The sequence below is a fragment of the Hippocampus guttulatus genome, chromosome 7 (genome assembly GCF_054856545.1).
Source record: "Hippocampus guttulatus isolate MCC_2025c chromosome 7, RoL_Hgut_1.0, whole genome shotgun sequence".
In the NCBI taxonomy this organism is placed as follows: Eukaryota; Metazoa; Chordata; class Actinopteri; order Syngnathiformes; family Syngnathidae; genus Hippocampus; species Hippocampus guttulatus.
The window spans coordinates 12,026,619-12,044,551 of NC_141267.1; the positions used below are offsets into that span (position 1 = coordinate 12,026,619).

General features: G+C 41.5%; 1 protein-coding gene across 2 annotated transcripts; it reads left to right on the forward strand.

Annotated features, from left to right (window-relative positions):
* Positions 1-972: 972 nt before the first annotated feature.
* On the forward strand, positions 973-17,812 carry LOC147202255 (atrial natriuretic peptide receptor 2-like). Of its 2 annotated transcripts, none has more exons than XR_015101429.1 (23): positions 973-1,386; positions 1,900-1,990; positions 3,199-3,331; positions 4,543-4,666; positions 4,864-4,968; positions 5,698-5,800; positions 6,041-6,186; positions 6,305-6,377; positions 7,893-8,037; positions 9,401-9,487; positions 9,609-9,752; positions 10,107-10,228; positions 10,296-10,440; positions 11,758-11,806; positions 11,893-12,000; positions 12,616-12,735; positions 12,866-12,959; positions 13,819-13,906; positions 13,985-14,124; positions 14,668-14,723; positions 14,880-15,032; positions 15,133-15,231; positions 15,887-15,933. XR_015101429.1 is itself a non-coding variant. In XM_086116242.1 (23 exons), the coding sequence occupies exons 1-23, from the start codon at positions 1,342-1,344 to the stop codon at positions 17,120-17,122; spliced, it is 2,517 nt and encodes an 838-aa protein (XP_085972368.1). In that variant the 5' UTR covers positions 1,234-1,341; the 3' UTR covers positions 17,123-17,812. The 2 variants fall into 2 exon arrangements, 1 of the variants encoding a protein (XP_085972368.1); XM_086116242.1 differs by lacking the exon at positions 14,668-14,723 and adding an exon at positions 17,012-17,812 and having other exon boundaries at positions 1,234-1,386; positions 15,887-15,978.
* Positions 17,813-17,933: the final 121 nt, after the last annotated feature.

A 17,933-nucleotide genomic window follows, 5' to 3' on the forward strand; every position in this document is an offset into this window, starting at 1 on the left:
TGAAGTGGTTTCCATTCACAAAACGCTTCTTGAAAAGAGTGAGGATTGTTCATACTCAGCTTCCAGCATCGCTGTTAGCTGCCACTCACATTTTTGCCAAGCCAGAGGCATCTACACTCCAAAGATTGTGTGATGGCAGGCCTTCATATTACCGCTGCCCTGTAATCATGCATTCTCTGAAGGGGGGGAAATGAATTCTGCCTATTTTCTGGAACACTGTGTTTCCGTTTGCTTTTAATCTCACACTAAATAAAAAAATGGGTCAAAAATGGGGGAAAAAAGGCACATAAATAAATCTCAGATGAAGGATCTTCATGTTGATGTTCGACCTCTACTGTTAGGCAGACATGTCAACCACTAGGGCACTGCTCAGCTGAAAAACGCAACCTACAATAACCATAATTTCTTATGATGAACAATTCGTAGTAGCATCATTTTTTTAATCGTTATGGTGCTCAGATGAATTTATACAAATGGTCCCTGTAGGAAAAAAGGCACCCCCTCTCCCGTTGTATAAACTGTTGTGCTACCTTAATTTGCTATTAATTAGAAGTGAATTAAATAAACGTCCTTCTGCAGTGTTTAAAAAAAAGAGCCCAAATTAAAAATGGACTTATAATCATGTTTACCAGAGATAAATATGATGTTAGTTCTGATTAAAGCTGATTAATATTGACAAATCAATTGAAGTCACTTACAAACACACACACACACACACACACACTTCAAAAGTCACGTTGCTGACCGAATACTGATTGGGGAGCCACTTGGTCTGATTGGATAATTGGGGACGTGATAGGAGTGGGTGCGGGTGGAGAAGGTCATGCCTGTCCGGCCGCTAGTGACGTGTGGGGAGTTTAATGACTGATGAGACACTTAAATATAAAATAAATCATCCAAAATATTTTAGCCCATACTTTTTCAGTTTAGCAAAAAAACTCCATACTGTTTTTTTTTGTAGTTGATGGGCTGTTGCATATATCTCCCAATTTTTGTAGAAATAGGTGAACCCTACACCTGAGAAAGCTTAATGAAAAAAGAATTTTAAAAAGCTCAATTTGATGCTGTCATTGGGAGAGCCCCGGGTGCTCTCTGGACCTCAAAAAGGAGTGTGAGTTGACCATTATCTTAGGCACATCTTGCGGCTGGACCAGTTCCTGATGGTCACTGCGCACCACTTCTATCTTGGAAAAGATGGTGCCCCCTCCCCCCCTCCCTGCCAGGTGGGTGGAGATGTCAGTGACAGGAGCCTCCCCTGCTTGCCCCGACCACATGCCCCTGACGCATGTGAGGTGCATGTGAGGTGCCCTTCAGTCAGCTCTAGAAATTGCAGACTTGGTCATGGCTCTGTGGACAGCAGCATCCTTCTTCCTGACTTTCTCTTTGGTGAGTCGTCACTCTGCAGGATTTGTGGTCTCAGGGAGAAAAAAAAATTGAAATTAGAGCAAGGTTGTTCGTGTAATATGATTTCATAGGCATAGTGTGTTTGCAGTGTGCAGGTCATTCATCGAGTTCACTCTTGGTGACTTCGGTGTGATGAACTTTGAAGGGGGGGAATAAATACATTTGAGCATTCAACCTGGGTCGAACGCCGACTCGTTGACAGTGTGTATGGGGGAACTGTCTCTGTCATGTATCCCATGACTGATGACCAGTCCAAGGTGTAAACTGCTTTTTGACCAATGGCTGCAAGGATAAACTTCAGCTCCTCGTGGGACCCTGAACTAAATGAGTTGTGTGGAACATTGCCTCCCGTGGTTCTATTACCTCCATTTTTTATTTAAATAACCAAATATGGTTCCTTGCCCTCTGAAGGGCAACAAAAACGCATAATAATGTCTTGCTGTCTCCTGCTGACATACATACTGCACATACCCTTGTATAAAATTATTTGTGCAGGGTGTTCATTGCTGGCATGATCTGGACAACACGGAGTATGATTGCTGGCCCAGCAACAATCCAAATGATTACAACATGATAAGCTGTGGTGGTATGTGTTATTAATGACCCGTTTTTGTTTGTTTGGTGTTTTGTAACAGTGACATCCAGTTGCACTCAAAATGTTTCAAAGCTCACTTTAAATAATTTGCTGAATGTGTATTCTCTTTTGAAAGTAGTTGCCACTTATATGGTGTGGTGAGCTTTTTTTTTTTAACCTTTGTAAATAATTTTGGGTGCAACTGTAGTTATTGTACGACAGGTGGCTCCGTTTGTACCGGTTAGAAATAGAGTTTTGATCGAGAATAATCCTCATTCGCGTTTTTAACACGTTACCTTGTAATGGCTAGCTGGTAAGATGAAAAAAATGACATTCTTAACAGGCTACTACAACATCATCAACAATCTCAAAATTGTATTTTTCCCCCAAAAACATTTTTTTTCACATTTTGGCTTTTCTGTTTGCTTTGCTTGCTTTAAAAATGTATTTTGTCATTCTACTCTTTCATTTTATTCAACTACATGAAGACCACTTGTTGCTAACCAGAATTCATATACCGTACATGCTTATATATTCATTCAAATATTTACTGTAATTATGTCTTTACATCTGCGGAAGTGGTGTACCAACTTAAAAAAATAAGAATAAAATAACTCGAAACAGCTCCATCCGGGCGGCCCGGTAGTCCAGTGGTTAGCACGTCGACTTCACAGTGCAGAGGTACCGGGTTCAATTCCAGCTCCGGCCTCCCTGTGTGGAGTTTGCATGTTCTCCCCGGGCCTGCGTGGGTTTTCTCTGGGTACTCCGGTTTCCTCCCACATTCCAAAAACATGCATGGCAGGCTGATTGAACGCTCTAAATTGTCCCTAGGTGTGAATGTGAGCGTGGATGGTTGTTCGTCTCTGTGTGCCCTGCGATTGGCTGGCAACCGATTCAGGGTGTCCCCCGCCTACTGCCCGAAGACAGCTGGGATAGGCTCCAGCACCCCCCGCGACCCTAATGAGGATCAAGCGGTTTGGAAAATGGATGGATGGATGAAACAGCTCCATCCATAAAACTCTTGTACATCATCCTTTGTACTGCATGTGGTTCACGCATTGACTTGGGTGCAGAGTTCCTCCAAATATGGCATCTGAGAAGGGTTACAAGTGCAAAGCTGCACACTATAGAAAGAATTTGAATTCAGTGAATAGGCTTAATGAAATGTAAATGGGGGGGGGGGGCATTTGTCACACGCATATGTGTTGTTGTCGGCGCAGGTCTGGAGATGGCTTGGGTGCAGCGCCCCCCGGAGAAAGTCACCGACGGGGAGGAATTCAATGTTTCATACACCGTCACGGCCTCAGATTCCTTCTATGACTACGCTGTCCGTAACAAGATTTTCCAGTTCAGGTGAGTGAGTTTCATAAACATCCGGAATCTTGAATGTCTGCCGTGCCCTGATTGTTCACATGCATGCATGCATGCATTCATGCACACACGCACAAATGCACATCGCAAAGCTCATGGATTTGGGGCTCTTCTCAAAGGATTTATTGTAAATACAGGAACTTAAATTAACCAAAATAACTTTGGTGTAACTTGAAAGTGATTGCCATGGCAGGTCATGCTTATTAATATTATGATAAGTGTAAAAAGAAGTGTGCCCGTAGTCGAGTGGTTAGCACCTCGACTTCACAATGCAGAGGTACCACCGGGTTCAGTTCCAGCTCCGGCCTTCCTGTGTGGACGTTGCATGTTCTCCACGGGCCTGCGTGGGTTTTCTCCGGGTCCTCCGGTTTCCTCCCACATTCCAAAAACATGCATGGCAGGCTGATTGAACGCTCTAAATTGTCCCTAGGTGTGAATGTGAGCGTGGATGGTTGATTGACAGGCTGATTGAACACTCCAAATTGTCCCTTGGTGTGAGTGTGAGCGCGAATGGTTGTTCGTTTCTGTGCGCCCTGCGATTGGCTGGCAACCGGTTCACGGTTTCCCCCGCCGACTGCCCGAAGACAGCTGGGATGATGGTAATAGTCCTTTCTGTAAATTAAATATAAATATAATTTTAAAAAATAATATAAATTGATTTCTGCAAGGATTCCGAAGGTTCCTTGAATGTTGCTGTCTACATCCATGACAAATGTCCACATAGCACAAAATCTGTCTTTCTGCACCTTGATCAAATTCACTGACATCGTGTTACACTACCCGCACCAGTAGTTGGACGTGCTTCCAGCAGGTGTCAGGTTTAGCCGATTTCCAGTCACCAGAATGTCAGGTGTGCTTGGCAGATGTCAAAGTAAAGGCCCTTCTTACGCCAGACTGCCCACCAAGGCTTAGAGCGATCTGCCAAATTCCCAAGCACACAAAATGAGGTTTGCACTGGCACTGGCATGGAAATCAAGATAAACCAGTTTTGACGCTCACTGTGCCATCTACAAATATTCAGCCAAAGAGGTGACCAGGAAAAAGAAAAAAAGCAATCCTGTTAATCCACATTGCATTTTGTTTTCGTTGTGAGGGTTCGTAATAATTCCTGGTTGGTGTTGTAAGATTATAGTTAAAAAGAACGTAGCCCAAGGATTGACACTACTCGTATTCATACTCCCTTTTGCATCTAGTGACGCTGCAGAGGCGAAGCGATTCTGCCATGATCACGAGTGCCCATCCAACTGGAACAACGCCAATGAACTCAACTGTTGCGTGTACCACGCCAACATCCACTCGTGTCCTCTGGGCCTCATGGTGAGTGTTGCGCAATGCAGTTTCATCCAGTAGTACCAAGTTGTCCCTTTTCAAAGTATTACACACGTGCGCTAATTTCAGATCTGATCTGTCAAGGGCAGCACAGTTACGAAAACATTGATCAGAAAATGGAATTGAAAATGTAAAATAAATACTGTTCAATAAAACTGATAGAAGGGAGAGGTGTTGCTTTACAGAAACAAGGCGGTATCTGCGGCCCGTGGATTCCCGATGATGGCAAAATAGTCACTCATACAGTGTCCAAAGCAGGCAAAATGAGCCAGAAATACTGGACCTCAAAGGTGAGCATACATGGCTGTTTTGGGGATCGTGCTTGAATTATTTTTGAATGATATTTGAAGACCCTCTCAGAAGGCAGTACGATGATCTTATGGTGGAATCTCCGCTCTCGCCATGCCGTGTGCAGTTTTGTAAGGGTCCTTCCTCCCACATTCCAAATGTATGCCGGTTAGGTTCATTGAAGGCTCAGTTTTCTTTAGGTTTAAATATGACCGTGAATTGTTATTTGTCAATATGACACCAGCAATTGTCTGTCAACCAGTCCAGGTCCAGGTTCCCACCTCTTGCCCAGAGTCAACTGCGATAAGCTGCAGCTCACCCGTGACCAGAGTTTGAACAAGTGCTGTCGAAAACGGATGGACCCTTATGCAGACACTTTTTCTGAATATGGATCAAGAGAAATCTAATAAGAAGCAATTCTTTCATATTTAGTTTTGAACAATATTTGTACCCATAAAAGGGATAAAGACACACATTCACATGTTTCACTCCTGACAGCAGATGGCAGCAGGTTGTAATTAGTACTTTCATGGATGTGGATAATAAAGTGTAATGTTCAGTTAAAAACACTTTTAGTTATTGCTAAGTTGTACACATAACATATGGAGAGATAATACATACAGTATATATTTTTTTAAATAAAATAAAAATCTATGAATATGCAAATCCACGAGTATGTGGGAGTCCACTATATCAAAGAAAAATGCGACATTGACACGATTTCTATGCAGGTGGTGTTGATCCATGTCGGTGTCACTTCAGTTATTGCCCATATCAAAATCGGACAAATGCACGCGGCACTGGAATCCAAAGTGCTTGTTGTCAGTGCTCAAGGTCAGTCCGCATGGTGCTCCGCATTTGCTCATATTTCTGCATTGCAGCCACGACTAGATAAAATCATATTTACACAAAAGGGAAGGCTTTTATTCATTCATTTCATTCTTTAAAATAAAACGAAATGAAAGGCGACAGGAATATAAGGAACCCTTGGCCTCGCAGTTGAGTAATTAAATTTAGTAATAATACAGATGATTCAGCTTGTTCATTGATTTCTATGTGTCTGGAATGTTCCAGTATGTGGGGACGATGTCTGTGAGGGGGAGGAGAACTGCCTCAACTGTCCTGCCGACTGCGGCATCTGCCCCATGTCCATGGCCATCAAGGTGTCCATCGGCCTCCCCGTCGCACTTTTCAGTGCTGGATTCATCCTAACCATGGTGGTGAGTGCGTGTGTGTGTGTGAGTGTGTATGTGTGTGTGCGTGAGCCTCACCCCACACAAATGGTTCCACACAGATTTGCAAGGGGCTAAATATTTGTCTTCCTTCCCTTCCCTGCAGTGGCTTCAGTACCAGAAACAGAAGATGCTTTGGGATGAAAGCTGGATCATTGACTATAAGAGTATCACTTTTGGTAAAAATATGAAAAACTATATGAAATGAATGATTTTATGGACTAGGGGTTGAACAAGAGATGATGTTTTGTAGTCAGAATCGATTATTCCATGGCACCACTGACATTTTATCAGCACAGTGGTCTCCAACATTTTTTGGGCCATAGATTGGTCCATATTTTGAAGGCATAGAAACAAAGAAAAAGAAATGATTAAAAATACAACTCACCATGATATGAAATATAGTTGTTGCAATTACCGGGAGCCCTGTGCATTCTTTTCTTTCAGCAAACCGGCCAATCTTCTCCTGTTTTGCATTGCACAGCTTGCGAGACGTGACATTGTAGCCAGGCTCAAAAAAAAAAAAAATAATTCAGTTCCAATATTCAATTTCATTTTTTTTGTATTTCAATACAGACTCGCACATGTTGCGAGTGATCTTGCTACCGGTACTGTTAAGTCACAGTGTCGTGAAGCAAAATAACGGTTGCAAAGTGAGTGCTTGTTGTTGTTGGAGGATGATCAAACAGGGGGAAGTGTGTTGTTGTCGACACGGCGGGATCCCTTGACCGTTCTCCACTTCCCCAGGTCCTCCGCGTGTTCGTTTGATTCGGGCTGAGTTGATGTGCAAAAGTCAGAGGCTGGAAATGGAGAAGTTCTTGCAAGATGTTTTACTGAACGTTCAGGGCACAACACGAATCGATTCGGGCTCCTGTGAGTCTCAGATTTCATCAGGAAGCCCCGAGCAACTACAGTCACACGTACATATAGGCATAGTATGTTAATTATATTAATTTAGGGGCGGGCAGTCCTTCCCCTTATGTAAAAATCAGAAACAAAGAAAGGTCAATGTAGTTCAATCTTGGCATTCTGACAAAGTACAGACCATATCCCGAGACAAGAGTTCCTCCTCTAGGGACCTTGACAGCCTTCAGGAACTTTCCCAAGGTGGGAGACGCAAAAGAAAACACTTGGAGGGCTGTTAATCACTCAAGGGGAGATAGGACCCCAGCTTCAAACTACATTCTTTGTTTGAAGTAGCGGATGTTCAGGACAGAGACCTAATAGTCAAGGTCGACCTGTCTATGATACAAAGTTTTAAGCTAAACATATAACATAGGTGATATCTTCATTGTCATAAGAATACAATTTTTGTTGTCACACGTTGGGCAGCTGCCCTCACTGCTACCCATCAGTCTGATGGTACAGCAGGTTTGAATATTTTAATACTATCAGCGATCGGAATAGTTTAGCTTGAGAGGCTAACCCTTATTCTCATCCACCACTAACTTATGGTTGTATTCTCGGACCCACGCATATGTATGAAGACTCTGTTGCATGTTGGTCGGATATTTCGCTGCTTTACAGAGTGTTGCAGTCCAGCAATGGCCGACGAGAAGACAAGAAACCGAAAACATACCTGACTTCAAATTTTACATGTTGGAAGAGTAGTAAAGTCAACTAGTCATCCAACTGGTTCAACCCCTTGTGCGTGCGCGTATATAAAATTAACATCTGACGATTTTGTGCCGCAGGGAGAGTGTGTGGGACAGACTTTGGCAGCACAACGAGCCCCCAGCATGTGAAGAGCACTTCCAATGTCAGTCAGTTGACTGACATAACCATATGCACGGGCGTCAACACCTTCTTCAAGCAGGGCTTCATCCAGCCTGGCATCTAGTAAGACAACGAGGATAGCACTCAGTGCAACGTACACCTTTCAGTGTGAACCTTTCGTGACAAACAACCATTCCTTATCATATTAACATCGTCACCAAGTGGAGACTGGGCCCACGCTGCCTCCAGCGAAGTCAGATGAGTGTACCACCACACCATTAACGACTAAATTACTCCCAGTGCCAAATAATATGGTGTCATTCAAATAAAGCTAGGTCAAACCTGACTTACCTCACACACATTGAATATTAGGTGGAACATAAAATGGCAGGACCAAACCATTCTCAATTTGAAAGTGGGGGAAAGCCCTCCAGTGTGAGTCAAACAACAAAAAGAGAAATTAAATTTGCTGTATCTTGTTTGTTTCCTAGTCAACATCTTAGCTAGCAGGCGGCCTCATGTGGCCAACACAGGTTTCTATAATTTGCATTCTGACGCAAGGGAACTGGGACACAAAGCCAAAAGACAAATTTAATTCCCAAAACTTTTTGGGGGGTATTTTTTCTTTCTTTTATTTATTTATTTTTTTGTAACCAGCAAATGGTGATCAAAGCATTACCTCTCACCCACACACCTTTGCTCTTGGCAGAGATAATTAAATATGGTTTAATTACTTTTAATGCCATTTTGGAACAGCAATTGAAAACACACCCAGCAGTAGACACGTTCAACACATCTGCCTCACAGGTCTGAGTTTCGGGGGTTGAATATCAACTCCAGCCTACCTGTGTGGAGTCGTCTTCTTCACCCTGCTCTAGCGGGCGTTTTCACCGGCTAGTCCGGCTTCCTCCCACATTACTACAAAAAGGTGCATGTAAAGTTAATTGAAGTCTCCAAACTGTCCATAGGTGTGAATTTGAATAGTAGTTTGTTTATATGTTGTCTAGGCATGCTGCCGCTCGCCCGAATGGAATAGGCTGCATCCGAGATGCAACCCAAATGAGGATAAGCGGAATATAAAATCAACTGATACGAGTCATTTTTATTTTATAAAAACTGACAAGTAATTGACAAGTAATACCCATTTTTTTCTCCGCCATTTTCCTTTTAGTGACGGCAGAACGGTTGCAGTCAAACACATCCATGGATGTGTTTGAATTATTTGAATTATTCCATGGTGTTTGACTGCAACCGTTCTGCCGTTACTTAAAGGAAAATGGTGGGAAAAAAACGGGTATTACTTGTCAATTATTTGTCAGTTTATATGTTGTCTAGGCATGCTGCCGCTCGCCCGAATGGAATAGGCTGCATCCGAGATGCAACCCAAATGAGGATAAGCGGAATATAAAATCAACTGATACGAGTCATTTTTATTTTATGAAAACTGACAAGTAATACCCGTTTTTTCCCACCATTTTCCTTTTAGTGACGGCAGAACGGTTGCAGTCAAACACATCCAAAAGAAACACTTTGCTCTGTCTAAAACTATCAGGAAGGAGGTGAAAGAGGTCAGGTGAGAGAAACAACATGTGACACATTCACATTGCGATTTTATTGATTTATTTTTTTTGCTGGCAGCGCACAAAAGTGTTTGTGCGGTTCATTCACTAAGTTGGTGGTCATTTCCCTTGTAGACAACTGGACCATCCAAATCTTTGCAAGTTCATCGGGGGCTCCATCGAGGTTCCGTATGTGGGCATCATCACTGAACACTGCCCCAAAGGAAGCCTGTCGGATGTCCTCCTCAATGATGATGTCCCAATCAACTGGGGCTTTAGGTAAGGAAAAGTCACATCTTAGGTCCCCTCACAATAGAAAAATTACATGTTCATTTGTCCAACAATGTAACTGGAGTTTACATGTTGTGGGTGATGAGGTGCATCAACAAAATCTAATTAGATCCAATAAAAGAGCTTGATAAAAATTCCGCCTTCGCAAAGGTAAAAGCAGTTGAAATATTTGTTTATTTGCAGTGATGTAGAACTGTGCTACATCTTGTGTTGCTTCATCAAGTAACTGAATTACAAGTATGATAACCTACTATAAACTACAACCACAGCAGAAACGGAGAATTATCTGTAGAATCTTCATATATGGTCTTGACACTCCAAATGCAATGCGATGTTTCATAGATTGTCCTTTGCTACCGACATTGCCCGTGGGATGTCCTACCTGCACCAACACAAGATGTTTCATGGGAGACTACACTCCAGGAACTGTGTCATTGACGATCGCTGGGTTTGCAAGATCTCTGGTAAAAATAACAGCAAACTAAATACAGGGTACAATAGAATAACCAAATTCATTTTCTTCCTGTCTAGATTACGGTCTTACACTCTACAGAAAGGAGGACTTTGATGTAGTGAGTAATGGGTTCACTTGCGGCGAAGTCAATCACGTCTACTTTGCTCCAGAGGTCCTTCTGGGAAGTAGCTCGACCATGACGCCGGCAGCAGACGTCTACAGGTTACTGCCTCCACTTGACAGCATAAGTTGAATTCAGGATATTGTATGAGACAAGTGTAGTTTTTGTATTTGTGGCTTTTCCTTGCAACAGAGTAGTGGTGAACATGTAACGAGAAGAACGGCATACTTAGGAAGTTAATGTAAGTCAAGCGTGGTAGACATGTAAGGATTTTTAACAGCGAAACCGATTTTTAAAGTGTGAGAGAACCAACTCATTATGAAGAAAAAAAAAATCTCAAATTTGGTAGGACTGTAACCCACTTCAAGAGCCCGTAAAAAATAATTCAGAGATTTCACATGCATAAAGTGGGCCATTGGAATATGCCCTCCACCCCCACCCTCCTGGAAAATCGCTTTACGGGTGCCAAATTTGATTTCGGAATATGAGCCTGACGAATGAGGAAGTTCGTTTGTCAGATTTTGTTTTGCTTTTAATATTTTCTGTTTTGTAATTCAATTTAATCTTACATTTCTGGGGTTTCAGGAAGGTAAAACAGGCATGGCTTACGTGCTATCAGGTCCTAAAGCCTTGAATCCAGTGCTTGTGTCATATTATTTTCTGTTCGAAATTAGTTCAGTAGTTATGGTTAATGACATTTTCAAGCTCAATGATAAACGGTTTCTTTTGGTTGACTTGAATGTTCAGCTTCCAGAAAGAAAAAAAAAGGAACAGAATAATGGTGTCCTTTCATCATTAGTTGCAAAAGCATGACATTTTACCACATATACGTGTAGTCAGACAATTTACCCGATGGGGTGGGAGAACATATCCCATGTTCAAACTGTCTATTGGATTGCTTGTATCCTTGCACTGACACAAAATATTTTTTTCATCCGGTACACATTTTGTTTGTGTTCGACGTATTTAACGTCTTCTCAGTGGTGTGTCAAATTTAGATGACATTTATTTTCACTGAACAGTTAGCAGACCCCTTTTCAAAGTAGCAAAGTCTCACTACTTTCTTGCCATAAGAATAGCAGAGAAGAGAGTTCAACTGTTTTCACATTTCTGTGATTATTATCGATGGCACTTGAGGTGAATCTGTGTCACGAATCAACCTTGAATGATGCCAACAAATGTTTGTTTTGTTGTTTCAAGCAATTTCTTTCTATAGGTTATTATAAACTGTGGATTTTTTAAATTCCCTTTTTATGACAGTTAGTAATGTTAAGATGTGACTGCAAAGTTGTCCATAGATGGTTTATGATGGAATCGTTAGACTGTGGATTACTTAGGACTGTAGTTCCATTTCTATTATTATCTATGAGGAAAAAAAATGTAGGTCTCAACTGTACCTTTTCTGTCTTTCCTCTCAGCTATGCCATGATCCTGGTTGAGATTGCCACTCGCTCTGACCTCATTTCAGTATGTTGGATTTTTTTTTCTTCCCTCTACCTGTGGCTTTGCTTTGATCTTGACTTTGTAACGAGAAGTTCTCTTGATGGGAACAGGATCAGGCGGAAGGAGTGAGGCTGGATATCATATGGCGCCCTCCTCTCCCCGAACTCAAAGCAGGAAAAACTGACGTGGACTGTCCCAGTCAAGAGGACTACTGTGAGGTTTGTTATCATATCATTTATCAGAATAGTACTGTCGTGGCAAGTTTTCAAGAATAACGCCAGTGAAAGAAATTTACAACACGCATTCACTATGGGTTGAAATTGTTGTTTGATAGCATTGGATGAAACTTGATGATGGTGAAATTGTGTTTGTGGGATCAAACAGTCATGGGTTCATCATAATCGGAGCAATTTCGGAGCAAATATGTCATGCCGTGAGGTCAAGTTAAAAAAAAGAACTTAGTGTCTTTCAAACGTTGAAATCAAAACAATAGACTCATCTGCGGTAGTCTATACTATATTCTCTTATCTTTTCTTTTATGTTCGTGCGGTTAAAAACTGTATCCGACCAAAGTTCCTACACACCTGTGCAGAATTCATTTTTCATATGGGTGCACCAACCGATGGCGTCGTCATTTGCCCTAGTGGTGGTATTGCCACATTGCATTGCTCAACACGAAAAAAATTGCTTCATTAAGTACCCTCACTTCTTTGCTGCTCTTTGAGTCAAAGTATCAGGAGCCAAATACATGCAATCAACTTTGCAAGTGTACCTAATGCTGTGTCCTTTAAAACAACAGGCACCCTCGGTGCATTTGCGTAACTCTTTTGCAGCTCATCAAGAAGTGTTGGTCTCAAAACCTCACCACAAGGCCCACATTTGAGCAGGTCAAGAAGATGCTGGACAAGATGAACCCACATAAAGTCAGCCCCGTGGACATGATGATGAACCTGGTAACCTTTCCTCTAGCACTGTGCACAGGGTAGACTGTGGAATAGTAGATTGTTGGAGGGGGGTGGGGGGGGCAGCATTTTACCATCTGACCCAGCTGGACATGATGACATCAATTTTCACACTCTGCAGATGGAGAAGTACAGCAAACACCTGGAGGCCATAGTTGCCGAGAGAACACAGGATCTTCTTCAAGAGAAACAGAAGACCGATCGCTTGTTATACAGTCAGTCACACGTGTTAAATTGTCACATTTTCTCATATTTATAAGATAGTCAGTAATTTCTTTTTTGCGTCTCCAATGCAGCAATTTGGCAACAAAACGGCCACGCTTGGGTAGAGGGTCGGCCTCACTGCTGGAAATCCGCTCCTCGGATTTCGTACCACTAACCTTGACTGTATCGACCGCCGAACACTAATTGCTGCCGTGCCAGCGGCAGTGGTGTTAGCCTGTTAGCTGCGGGGCACAAATGACTGACTGCCTTTGGAGTCCAGCAACACTTTAGTGTCGCGAAATGAAACTCGTTGTGTCCAAATTCATTTGAACATTCCTAATCTAGTCCACGTCAACCTGTAAAAATATAAAAATAATCAGCACAATATTTTCAATTTTGTGGAGGTGATAATGGCTTTTCCTCCTCGGAGCTCATATTTAATGTCAATAAAATCTGAAATATTGTGCCAACCGCTTTTATATTTTCACAGTTTGAAGTCGACATAAGTAGTGTTGTGCATGTGCATTTTGGTCAAGATTGCTCACTATTTTCAGAGACTAGGTAACAACAGAACCTCACAAAACAAGCCAGGAAACAATATTAGTGCTTGCCTCTTTCCTTCACTGATGTAGGCTGATATTAATTTTTTTTTAAAGCAGGCATGCCCTAAAAAAAAAAGTGCACTTTAAGATGTATTGAATGTAGTCATAAAAATGCATTAAATCACAATTGATTTTTTTTTTTTTTTTTTTTTTGCAGGGTGCGGAGGGGAGTTGAGTGCTGACATAATATCGTGCATACAGACGCATTACATAAGTGTCAGTGTTCTGGACACTCTTCAAGTTTCAACATCATTTCTTTCCTCTGCAGGCATGTTACCAAAGCCGGTTGCTGATGACCTTCGCCAAGGTCGAACCGCAGAGGCTCAGAGCTTCTCCAACACTACTGTCTACTTCAGGTTGGTTTGAACTGTTCACTTCACTGGTGAACTGGAGGCGACTTACTGCGGCTGTCTGACAGTGACTCTTCATGACAGTGACATTGTGGGCTTCACCCAGCTGTCGGGGGCCAGCACGCCCCATCAGGTCGTGGACTTCCTCAACCAGCTCTACACCACCTTTGACGACATCATTGACAATTACGACGTTTACAAAGTGGAGACCATTGGCGACGCTTGTAAGTGATGAATCATGGACATGTATTCCAGTCACAAGAGAAAAAAAAACTAAATAGTGTAGAAGTGTACTTCTCAAGAATAATGAGCTTGTCATTTGGTTGCACAATTTTATACTTGACTCGAGATGTCTAAATTCAAATAATGTTGAAAAAGAAAATGTGAGTAAATTGAAAAGACATCAGTATTTTTGTTGGGTGGTCCACTGAGATATTTTTTATGCACACTCGGTAATTCAGCTCAATCAAGTTTTGGGAAACATTGACTTTCACAGCAAATTTTGTGGACAACAGTAAATCCCCAAGAACGAAAGTGTTATTTCAGAATTCTATTAATAGTAACAATCAATATTTATATTATATGTAAAAATGTTTTACAACTCGATCAAACATTCAACAAGCTGTTTGAAGTAACAAAGTGTAGTGCACTCAATTTTACCTTAAGAATCAATTCCACACAATAAAAACAATTATTAACAATGAAGTAATTGTCAGTGTTATTAATTTTACCCATCCCTACGATGACATTTGACTTTTATTGCTTAGGGTTATACTCCCGGATAATAGCGATGCCATTATTATTCCCATGGTCTGCAATAGTGGTGAGTGTAGCTTGGGGGACACAAATGATCTCCCGCTGTACCCCAGTCTCTTTAATGAAAGGCATAAATACAGCATTTTGAGGAAAAACAAGTATTTTCTTGTCTTGAACTTTTTTTTTTTTTTAACTATCCCTGACAATTGGCTGGCCGACACAGACATGGTGGTCTCAGGGGTCCCCCAAGAAAATGGCATCAATCACGCTGGGGAGATCGCCAGCATGGCCTTGGATCTGGTCAGCGTTTGCCACACGTTCAAGATCCCCCACAAGCCCAACACACAGCTGAAGATACGTGCAGGCATCCACTCAGGTACTTGTTATCTTGTACGTTACTACCTGCGCTGTATGCTAATACATACAAGTATGTATTTAGACGACGTGTGTGTTCCTGGAATATTTTGTCCCTTCAGGACCTGTTGTAGCTGGTGTGGTTGGAACCAAAATGCCTCGTTACTGCCTCTTTGGAGACACTGTCAACACGGCATCACGAATGGAATCAACGAGTGAAGGTAAAGAAGGATGAAGAAGATCAAAATATATTTCATGCGCGCACTTTAGATTTTAACTACTTTATAAAAGAGGATTGATGGATCAGGGAAGCACCTGAAAGGACACATCTGAAAGGACAGTGGTTACGACAGTGGACAGCTTACCATGTTATCAGATTACAGGCTGCATGAAAGGGCTAATCATAGTTTAACTTTAAAATCATTCCCAGGCATTTTGAAAACGGTATCCATCAAAGTATACCATCATGGTCAAGATTTATAGCACACTATTCTTGTCCGTGATATTTTCTCTAACTTAACACCACCTCCTCATACCGCTGGGCCAATAGTGAGGACAGATTTTATCAATGTGATGACCGGAGGTGGAGCTATCAGGGATTGAACAGGCACACTTGCAGCTTCTACTTGCAAAACAAGTGCCCAGAATGTGAGAAAGAGCTCGGCAATAAAAACATGTTTACCACACTGTGTGAATGTGTTGCATGGACACTGAGCAATCAAGCGTGTGTACCGCATATCACACTTGATAGGCAGGCAGTCCAGAGACCCAACCATTTGTATGCAAACAATTAAAAAGTCACTTCCTTTTGATAAACATTGACCTGTAATGTTCAAAGATATAGATGCATGTTTTCTTTTTGTGCCATCTGGAAAGCCTTGAAGATCCAAGTGAGTGGGGCCACAGCTGACCTTCTTCACATGTTGAGAGGATACATTCTAACCTGCAGAGGGACACTAAATGTGAAGGTATATACAGTTGCTTGAAAGTCTTGAAAATGCTTTCTAATGCTGATTAGATTTTCAAGTATATAAGCAAGTAAGGTCTACTTGAAATGTTAAAAAAAAATCTAATTAAATTAAAACTTTAAATCCAGAATCAAAACTATGCTTGTTTTTCCCCATGCCTTTGATAAATGCCATTCAAAGCATTTTAAATCAATTTCACTGTTTGGTTTTTCAGTTATTTTAGAAAGCTACCTTTTTATTTCTTTACTTTTAAATGTCGTTATATCATTTGCTAAGGTGTTTAAATGCTGATAATCTTCAGTCTTTTCATAGGTTTGGTAAGCTACTTTTATTTTCTCCGCTTTGCTTTTAAATATCTGAAGCTGCCTTGTTCGTAAATGCTTCTCTCAGTTTCAAAATGAGTGAATATTTCCCGCCCCCCCAAAAATCACAATAAGGTTTCACAGTCTGAACATTACATGTATTATGTTTGTGTCATATATATGCATATATGTTTATATATAGGTTGAAAATAATTTGCAAATCATTGTACCGGTACTTTGTTTTTATGTACATTTTACACTACATCCCAACTTCATTGCAATTGAGGTTTGAATTTCAGAAAAGAACCCCCCCCCCCCCCCCCCACAAAAAAAACCTATCATTTGAGCATGGGCGTGTTGACTTCTTATATCCAATGTATATCATGTCTGTGGTGCGGAGGAGAGAAAGTAACTCTAATTCAAACTTTCCCTCAAAGGAGATATTAAATATTGGGTGTGTCCTTCCCATTGAATCATCTCCTACACTCCTGATCTCAGAGCGGCGTTGGGGTGTTGTTCATGTGATCTTTGTGGGGAGGGGTCTTTTCCACAAACTTTAATGCATTTCGCTTAACCATGGCCTCAGCTGCTGCTGGCTGTCCCCCCAGCCCCCACCCCTTTCCCTCCCTCGTCCATTAAGAGAATTGCTTTATTTAAAATTCAGAGGGACAGATGTTTCTTCTGCGGACTTCTCATCCTCTCTGAATTTGTCACATTTTCGATTTCACCAGGGCAAAGGTGAGATGAAAACATGGTGGCTCGAGGCCAAGCGAAGCGAGTGCCCGGATCCGTTGCTCAGCACGTCAGAGTTGATTGGAGGTCCCGCGCCAGTTAGTGACTGATCCTGGCCAACATATCCAAGCGTTGAACAAGACGTAAAGCATGTGCAGTGACCGATTACATGTTGTGTTGTGCAATGAATCTGTGTTGCAAGGAAGTCACCCGAGTTGTAAGGGTTGATCTTTGTTGTCAGTGTAGTGACAACACTGTACAGTACTTCCACTGTAGCGGCAATGTCAGGCGACATCGTACTTAGACGGTTTATTAAATGTCCCCATTGTTTGTTTGTGGTTTCTCTGTCATGCAGCAACTGCCTCAATATTAGGTACTAATTTATAATGCAAGAGCTGTCACAGAAATGATCCACGGACAATAGCGCTCACACTGTCAGTGTTTGTGATTTTACATGTTCATTCAAGTGGTTGTAATTTTCTGCACTACATCATACATCATTTAATGATGAGAGTAAAATATGATGATGGTCATTCATCATATCGAGACTCTGCTTTGTCACTGTACAAGGGAACGTTCGAAACATACCAGTTGTACACTACTATCACGACCACAGTTGTAAACACGTTAATTTAAGAACTCATTATCTCAGTCATGCAGAATATTTGATAGCGCTCATTAGATGGTGTACTGTATTAACTTGTGAATGAGATTTAATATCAAATTTAAATTATGCTGCTCAACGCATTTGTACAATTCTGTGTAGTACTGTATTTTATTAAATTTTAGACATGTAGACATTTATGTTGTTTTCTTTATAATGTATCCATTCATTTAACCCTTATAGCGGTTCAAAGATGATACAGTATTCTATCCATCTACCCATTTTCTAATCTGTTTATCCTCTCGAAGGTCGCGGGA

Excerpts from the sequence above, each read along its gene's own strand:
- LOC147202255 (XM_086116242.1), top strand. The coding sequence starts at position 1,342 with ATGGCTCTGTGGACAGCAGCATCCTTCTTCCTGACTTTCTCTTTG. Across the intron at positions 9,488-9,608 it reads AAGGAGGTGAAAGAGGTCAG|ACAACTGGACCATCCAAATC; the intron begins GTGAGAGAAACA and ends TTTCCCTTGTAG. Across the intron at positions 9,753-10,106 it reads CCAATCAACTGGGGCTTTAG|ATTGTCCTTTGCTACCGACA; the intron begins GTAAGGAAAAGT and ends GATGTTTCATAG.